Source organism: Otolemur garnettii, unplaced genomic scaffold, assembly GCF_000181295.1.
Source record: "Otolemur garnettii isolate 467f Iridium unplaced genomic scaffold, OtoGar3 scaffold00001, whole genome shotgun sequence".
NCBI lineage: Eukaryota > Metazoa > Chordata > Mammalia > Primates > Galagidae > Otolemur > Otolemur garnettii.
In genome coordinates this window covers 72,906,908-72,915,287 of record NW_003852396.1, presented here as the reverse complement: position 1 = coordinate 72,915,287, position 8,380 = coordinate 72,906,908, and the positions used below count along the sequence as shown (strand labels likewise).

Here is an 8,380-nt window from a genome sequence, read left to right as displayed (position 1 = left end):
CAAGCTGTCTCCCTGGGAAGAGTGCTGTGCCATCACAGCTGACAGCAACCTCCAACTCCTGGGCTTAAGCAATTCTCTTGCCATAGTCTCCTAAGTAGCTGGGACTACAGGCACCTGCCACAGTGCCAAGCTGTTTTTTGGTTGTAGTTGTCATTGTTGTTTGGTAGGCCCAGGCTGAATTCGAACAGCTCTGGTGTATGTGGCTGGCACCTTAGCCACTTGAGCTCCAGGCAGTGAACCAAGTTTTTCTATTTTTAGTAGAGACAGGGTCTCACTCTGGCTTACCCTAGTCTTTTAACTTGTGAGCTCAAGCAATCCACCCACCTTGGCCTCCCAGAGTGCTGAGTTACAGGCAAGAGCCAGGGCACCTCGCCCCCAAAAATACTTTCAAAATAATCTTGACTGTTCTAGGAAGGTTAGACAAGTATTACCCACTGGGAAAAATATTTTAAATATAATCATGTATTTCACTTTAGGAATATTTCACTTTCCTCTAAGTCACTTTCACATCAAACCTGTGAGGTTTTAATAATACAATAGAAGGCAACAAAGATTTATCTAGTCATGTGTTGAGCTCACAAATTGCTGATCTTATTTAAATCTGCCTCTGCTTATTATTAGTCTATCTTTTGTCATCTTGCAAATAACAGGGAGGATATTTTAAGTTTCCCCTAGTACTAGGCTCTAGTTCAATCACTGCCTTTCTAAAATAATAGTGTCCTATTATATATGTGTAATGATACAGATATACCATTCTTTTGGGAGGTGGTTTTAAAAAATACCCAGGGATGCTGGGTGTGGTGGCTCACGCCTGTAATCCTAGCACTCTGAGAGGCTAAAACCAGTTGGATTGCCTGAGCTCATGATCATGAGTTCAACCTGAGCCAGAGCAAGACCTTGTCTCTAAAAATAGCCTGGTGTTGTGATGGGCATCTATAGTCCCAGGTACTTGGGAGGCTGAGGCAAGAGAGTGGCTTGAGTCCAAGAGTTTGAGGTTGTTATAAGCTAAGATGCCATGGCCCCAAGAGTGATCTAGGGAGACTCTGTCTTTCTCTCTCTCTCTCTCTATATATATATATTTATATATATATGCACCCAGTGACTGAAAATAGTTAATGTGAACAATAGAGGCTAGGAGTGGCAGCTCGCTCCTGTAATCCCAGCGCTCTGGGAGGCCAAGGCAGGCAGATTGAGCTAAGAGACCCTGTCTCTAAAACTAGCTGGGCGTTGTGGTGAGTGCTTTTTATAGTCCCAGCTTACTAAGAAGGCTGAGGCAAGAGGATTACTTGAGCCCAAGAATTTGAGGTTGCTGTGAGCTATGATGTCACGGCACTCAACCCTAAGGCATCTGAGTTAGACTCTGTCTCAAAAAAAAAAAATGTGACTAATCGAATGTGTGTGTACTTAAGATTTCTCTAAAAATTAAATGAGACTAAATTATTTTAACCTTTATAGGAAGTAAATGAAGGAATTCAAGCTCTCGCAAATAACGAGGAAGAGAAGAAAGGGGTGGCAGCATCACTGCTCGCTCCTTTATTGCCTGAGGGAATAAAAGAGGAAGAGGAGAGATGGAGAAGAAAAGTAATTTGCAAAGAAGAGCCCCTTTTGGAAGTGAAAGAAATAAGTACAACAGTAGAAGAAGCACCAACAGTAGTCAAGCCACAGGAAGTTGCGTTGGATAGTATTGAAGACCCTTCTCAGGAGGATCTTTGCAGTGTCGTCCAGTCTGGAGAAAGTGAGGAGGAAGAGGAACAAGATACTCTTGAGCTGGAGCTAGTTTTGGAAAGGAAAAAAGTAAGATTTTGAAGGGTTAGCTGAAGTGTGTTTTTTTCTCCCTCAGGACTATTGACGTCAGGATCATTGTGCTTGACTTATCACCATTATTGAGATTTTGTTTTTCTTATGATGCTTTTGGCAGGGGACAGCCAATAAAGCATTCTGATTTAAGTATAGGTGCAATGAGTAATAAAACTTTGATCTAACTTCTTAACAAGTGAACATTGAGATATTTTGGTTTTTAATCCTGCAATTAAAGTGCAAGTTGACTTGCAGAGAAGCCATGACATTGTTAATGGGTAAATGGACATTGTACAATAGGAATTAAAAGGAACCTATAATTTCATGTTCCTCATTTTTTTAAAAAAATGGTCCACAGGAATCTTTCCTCATTGGGAAGTTAGTTTTCCTATTTTCTTCCCCCTTTTTTTCTTAGAACTGTTTATTCTACTGCCTTAAAAGGTCCACCTTTTTCATAGATGTCATAACAGTAATACCTCCTTGAAGCTTCCCCCCATTAGAAGATTTTGAAGCTATAGGTAAATTAAGTTTTTTCTGTTGTGTAAACACAATGAAAATTTTTCATATTTGCATCACTGGAACCTGTCCCCTTCAAGTCAGTATTTCCTACTGTCATCATGGATAAACATATATTGATTAGCAATAGAATATGGAATATGGAGCATAATTTTTCAGTTTTTTTTTTTTTTTTTTTTTTTTTGACAGAGCCTCAAGCTATTGCCCTGGGTAGAGTTCCATGGCATAATAGCTCACAGCAACCTCCAACTTCTGGGCTTAAGTGATTCTCCTGCCTCCGCCTCCCAAGTAGCTGGGATTACAGGCGCCCACTACAACGCCCAGCTATTTTTTGGTTGCAGCCGTCATTGTTGTTTTGCAGGCCCAGGCTCATTCGAACCCGCCAGCTCAGGTGTATGTGGCTGGAGCCTTAGCCATTTGAGCCACAGGTGCCAAGCCAATGTTCAGTTCTGATGGAAAAATGTATTAAGACATATTTCCTGCCAGGCCAGTGGCTCAGACCTGTAATCCTAGCACTCTGCAAGGCCATGGCAGGTGGATCTGCTAAAGGCATTCAAGACCAGCCTAAGCAATAAGTGACCCCATCTCTACTAAACATAGAAAAACTAGCCAGGTATTGTGGCTGGTGCCTGTAGTCTCAGCTACTTGGGAGGCTGAGCCCTAAGAATCACTTGAGCCCAAGAGTTTGAGGTTGCTATGAACTATCACACCACAATACTCTACCAAGGGGGACAAAGTAAAACTCTGTCTCAGGAAAAACAAAACAAAACAAAACAAATGTTTTCTATTCTCAAAGGTTTTCAATCTAAGAATATAGTCATGGCTATTACTTTTGCTACTCATAAATGCTTAAGCAGATAATGACACTGACTTTATTGTCATGTTCTCTGTAGGCAGAGTTGCGAGCCTTGGAGGAAGGAGATGGTAGTGTGTCAGGGTCTAGTCCATGTTCTGATATCAGCCAACCAGCATCTCAAGATGGAATGCGTAGACTTATGACTAAAAGAGGAAAATGGAAGATGTTTGTTCGAGCTACCAGTCCAGAATCTACTAGTCGGAGTTCTAGCAAAACTGGACGAGATACTCCAGAAAATGGAGAAACTGGTAATTCATGTTTCATGTTAAGCTTCAGAGTTGAACAGTGTGGAAGGAAAAAAATAATTCTTTTCCATTTTAAATTTCCTCTTTGGCAAAAAAGAAGGAAGATCGTACCTTTCTCTTTTGAGGGTGCCAGGAATGAGGCTTCCTTTTACTCCTCTACCTTTTCCTTGTCCACCTCTAGTAGAGGAGCATATGAGTAGAGAGTATGAGAGGCTGACATCCATTGGGTGTCGTATTCATTACCGAGGGGGGATTACTTCTCTCTCAAAAGCAGTAGAACAGATGGACACTCCCCTCATTTTTTTTTTTGTTGTTTGCTGCAGAAATTGCCTTGATGTGTCTAAAACCCATGGGTAGCCTTTACTCACTAGTTCCGACTGGTAAGCAAGACAGGCAAGGACTGCTTCTGGTGAGCACACCCTCATTTCTGTGTAGAAGTTGCCCAGCCTTTGTGGGTGGGAAGATAGTTTGGTCCTGTCATGAGGACTCAAATTGTCTTCCTTCAGGTTTGAAGAGGCCATGCTGCATTGTTCAATTGTATGAGAGAGCCTTGAATAAAACTAACATTTTAATCTCCATTTTGGCCCTAATTCTGTGGTTAAAAGTTAGCAATAGGGGCTTGGCACCGGTGACTCAAACAGCTGAGGCACAAGCCACATACACCTGAGCTGGCAGGTTCGAATCCAGCCTGGTTCCGCCAAACAACAATGACAGCTGCAACCAAAAGATAGCCAGGCGTTGTGGCTGGTGCCTGTAGTCCCAGCTACTTGGGAGGCGGAGGCAGGAGAATCGCTTGAGCCCAGGAGTTGGAGGTTGCTGTGAGCTGTGACACTAGGGCACTCAACCCAGGATGACAGCTTGAGACTCTGTTTCCAAAAAAAAAAAAATAATAACATCTGAACAACAAACTTTAGGTGAGTACGCCTACCAGAAAGTACACTTGAGCCCGAAAGTTCAAGGCTAGCCTGGACAAAGTCTCCCTACCTCTTTTTTTTTTTTTTAAGACAGAGTTTCTCTTTGTCTTCCTCAGTAGAGTGCCATGTGTCACAGCTCACAGCAACCTCAAACTCTTAGGCTCAAGTGATTCTCTTGCCACAGCTTCCCAGGTAGCTGGGACTTCAGGCACCCACCACAGTGCCTGGCTATTTCTTTGTTGTAGTTGTTATTTAGCTGGCCCAGGCCAGGTTGGAACCCGCCACCCTCAGTGTATGTGGCTGGTGCTGTAACCACTGTGCTACAGACGCTGAGCCATCAATGTACATTTAAATTGTGTTTGTTCTACTCTTTAAAAAGTAATGTTAGCTGGGCCGTGCCTGTGGCTAAAAGCAATAGGGGACTGGCCCCATATACCAGAGGTGGCGGGTTCAAACACAGCTGCAGCCAAAAACCTGCAAAAAATAAAGCTGGCTGGATATAGTGACCCATACTTGTATTCCCAGCAGTTTGGTGGAGAGGCTACAATGGGAAGATTGCTTGGGGCTGGAGTTTGAGACTAGTCTGAGAAACAAAGCAAGACCGTGTCTCTACAGAACATAAATAAAAAATTTGGCTGGGCATGGTGGTGTGCACTTGTAGTCTCGGCTACTAAGGAGGCAGAAACAGGAGGATTTTTTTTTTTGAGACAGAGCCTGAAGCCATCACCCTGAGTAGAGAGCCCTGGCATCACAGCTCACAGCAACCTCTAACTCCTGGGCTTAAGCGAGTCTTCTGCCTCTGCCTCCCTAGTAGCTGGGACTACAGGCACCCACCACAATGCCTGGCTATTTTTTGGTTACAGCCATTATTGTGGTTTGGCAGGCCCAGGCTGGATTCGAACCCACCAGCTCAGGTGTATGTGACTGGCACCTTAGCTGCTTAAGCCACAGGCACTGAGCCAAACAGGAGGATTCTTTGAGCCCAGGAGTTAAAGGCTGGCACTATTTATACTTCAGCCGGGACAAGAGAATGAGACCCTGTTTCTATTTTTAAGAAAGAAAAACAGCAGAGTGTGGTGGCTCACACCTGTAATCCTAGCACTCTGGGAGGCCTAGGCAGGTGGATAGCTTGAACTCACAGGTTCAAGACCAGTCTGAGCAAAAAGAGAGACCCTGTCTCTACTGGAAATAGAGAAACTAAGGCAAGAGGATTACTTGAGCCCAGGAGTTGGAGGTTACTGTGAGCTGTGATGTCATGGCACTCTACTCAGGGTGATAGTTTGAGACACTGTCTCAAAAACAAAAAAAAAATAGCCGGTCAATGTGGCGGGTGCCCGTAGTCCCAGCTTCTTGGGAAGTTGAGGCAAGAGAATCACTTAAACCCAAGAGTTTGAGGTTGCTGTGAGCTGTGACGCCATGGCACTCTAACAAGAGTGACAATATGAAACTTTGTCTCAAAACAAAAAAAGGAAAAAAAAACGCTGCAGTTTTATAATCAGGAAGGCTCTATAGGCCACAGAAAATGAATAGATTATGGTATATTCTTAGATAAGGTATATGAGCACTGGTGACAAATTGAATACACCATAGTTACGTTCATCGTTATGTTCATCAAATGAATTGATCTTTGAAATAAATTTTGAACAAAAAAGCCACAAAACAATGTATATGTTAATATTTTATGTATTTAAGTTGGAAAATAAGCAAAAAATGTTGTACTTCAGTTCTGTCCATGATGAAAGGAACATAGTGACTAACACCATAAGGTAGAGGTATGTGTGGTCTGTATGTGTTAACAAGGCACACAGCTTCTGAGGTGCTTGGGGTATTCTGTTTTAATACTAGGAAGCTGTGTTGTTCATTTTATTCTTTAAAATGTGTCATACTTATTTTTTGTCTTTCATAACAATGCTATAATAAATATCCTGGTACTTATATCTTATTTTAATCAATTAAATTTTTTTTGAGGCAGAGTGTCACTTGGTAAAGAGCTGTGGCATCATAGCTCACAGCAGCTTCCAACTCTTGGGCTCAAGTGCTTCTCTTGGCTCAGCCTCCCGAGTAGCTGGGAATGTAGGTGCCCACCACAACGCTCGACTATTTCTTGAGATAAGGGTCTCGCTCTAGCTCAGGCTGGTCTCGAACCTGTGAGCTCAGACAATCTACCCACCTCAGCCTCCCAAGTGCTGGGATTACAGGCATGAGCCACCTTCCCTGGCCTTAATTTATTTTTTTACAACTAGTCAAGTAGGACCAGGTGCTATGACTCATGCCTGTAATCCTAGCACTTGGGAGGCTGAGGTGGGTAGATTGCCCAAGCTCAGCGAATTCAAGACCAGCCTGAGCAAGATTGAGACCCTGTCTCTGAAAAATAGCTAGGCATCTGACAGGCTTCTGTAGTCCCACCTACTTGGAAGGTTGAGGCAGGAGAATCCCTTAAGCCCAAGAGTTAGAGGTTGCTGTGAGCTGTGACTGCATGGCACTCTACCCAGGCAACAAAGTGAGACTGTCCCCCCCTAAAAAATAGTATCATAGTAGTGAGAAAGCAGGGCAAGAGTAGACCAAGAAATTCAATCTGTGACTAAACAATCAATTGAGATAACTCACTGTCTTTAGACTAGCTGATCCACGTGCTGTTATTTTTATGCATATTTAAGTATCACTACAGTGCAGATTCCTAGTGTTACATTGCATTCTAATTACATTCTAATTTGATAGTCTATGTAATTATTACATTTTTGTAGTTGGCCATCAGATGTAAGATTTTAATAAATGATGGCATTATAAAAACTTATGTTCTCATGACTATCATTTAGATTGCATGTATGGGAAACTTTTGGGTTTGGAAGTATTAAAAAAAAAAGGTAACAAGGAGGAGCTGCAGTGGTTAATGTTTCTGGAGCAAACACAAGAAAAAAGGTAACAAAGAGCTCATATCTTGAGCTTCGTTTTAAGCTGGTGGTAAACCCATTCTCTTTTAGAGGGTTCTACTACCTATAAACATGAGCACCAACCAGAAGGGTGAGTCCAATATAGATTGTCTTTAGGTTTGAATCAGTTTTGGAAGGCAGTTTTCAGGTGATTTAAAATTAATGCTGCTCTGATTTTGAGAGCCTTTCCTCCCAGCCTCCCATTTTAGTATTTTAGGCTTGGTAACTACCTTTGAAAGTAACGAAGCAGTGGTATTCTGGAAAAGAAGATAAATTATGTTAAGGAGAAAGGGAAAGCAGAAACTAAATAGAATAATCTTTGGTTTTGATTTTGTTTTTTTCTTACTGTATACAGTCTCAAGCTTTTGTCCTGGGTAGAGTGCCGTGGCAACATAGCTCATAGCAACTTCCAACTCTTAAACTCAAGCGATCATTTTGCCTCAGTTTTGTTTTTAGTAGAGATGAGATCTTGCTTTTGCTCAGGCTGGTCTCAAATTCATGAGCTCAAGCAATCCACCCACCCCAGCATCCCAGAATGCTAGGATTATAGGTGTGAGCCACCTCACCTGGCTTATGTAGGATAATCTGATAAAATGAAGTAAAATTTTATTTATACCTACATTTTAAGAAAGGTGATTATAAAGGACAGTTTTTGGCTTTACAAATATAGCAGGTTGAGAAGTTACAGGGGCTTTAACGAGTAGGGAGAAAAGGCACAGGAGAGAGCTTTTGGTAACCTTTTTCAGATAATCTGCTAGATGGAGTAGAAAATACATGTGGGGTTCTACTGGTATTGGTCCTTATTTAATTTTACATGTTTTCTTTTATAGCAATTGGTGCTGAAAATTTGGAAAAAACAGATGAGAATTCAGACAAAGAGATGGAAGTGGAAGAATCTCCAGAAAAAGCAAAAGTACAAATAGCACCAAAGGTAGAAGAAGAACAGGATTTGAAAGTAAGTATATTACTTAATGCAGCTTGACAGATTTCTTTTTTTAGAAACAGAGTCTCATTTTGTTGCCTTCAGTATGGTACAGTGGCATCACAGCTCACAGCAACCTCCAGCTCTCGAGCTTAGGCAGTTCTCTTGCCTTAGCCTCCCAAGTAGCTGAGACTACAGGC

The 8,380-nt window shown here is 42.1% G+C and overlaps 1 protein-coding gene across 1 annotated transcript in view; it reads left to right on the top strand.

Moving 5' to 3' along the window:
* The window catches only part of FNBP4 (formin binding protein 4), a 46,346-nt gene that overhangs the window by 12,370 nt on the left and 25,596 nt on the right, over positions 1-8,380 (top strand). The window contains exons 7-9 of the mRNA XM_003781309.3: positions 1,456-1,794; positions 3,207-3,417; positions 8,089-8,213. Of these exons, the coding sequence (XP_003781357.1) occupies positions 1,456-1,794; positions 3,207-3,417; positions 8,089-8,213 (675 nt within the window). The remainder of the gene's footprint in view (positions 1-1,455; positions 1,795-3,206; positions 3,418-8,088; positions 8,214-8,380) is intronic.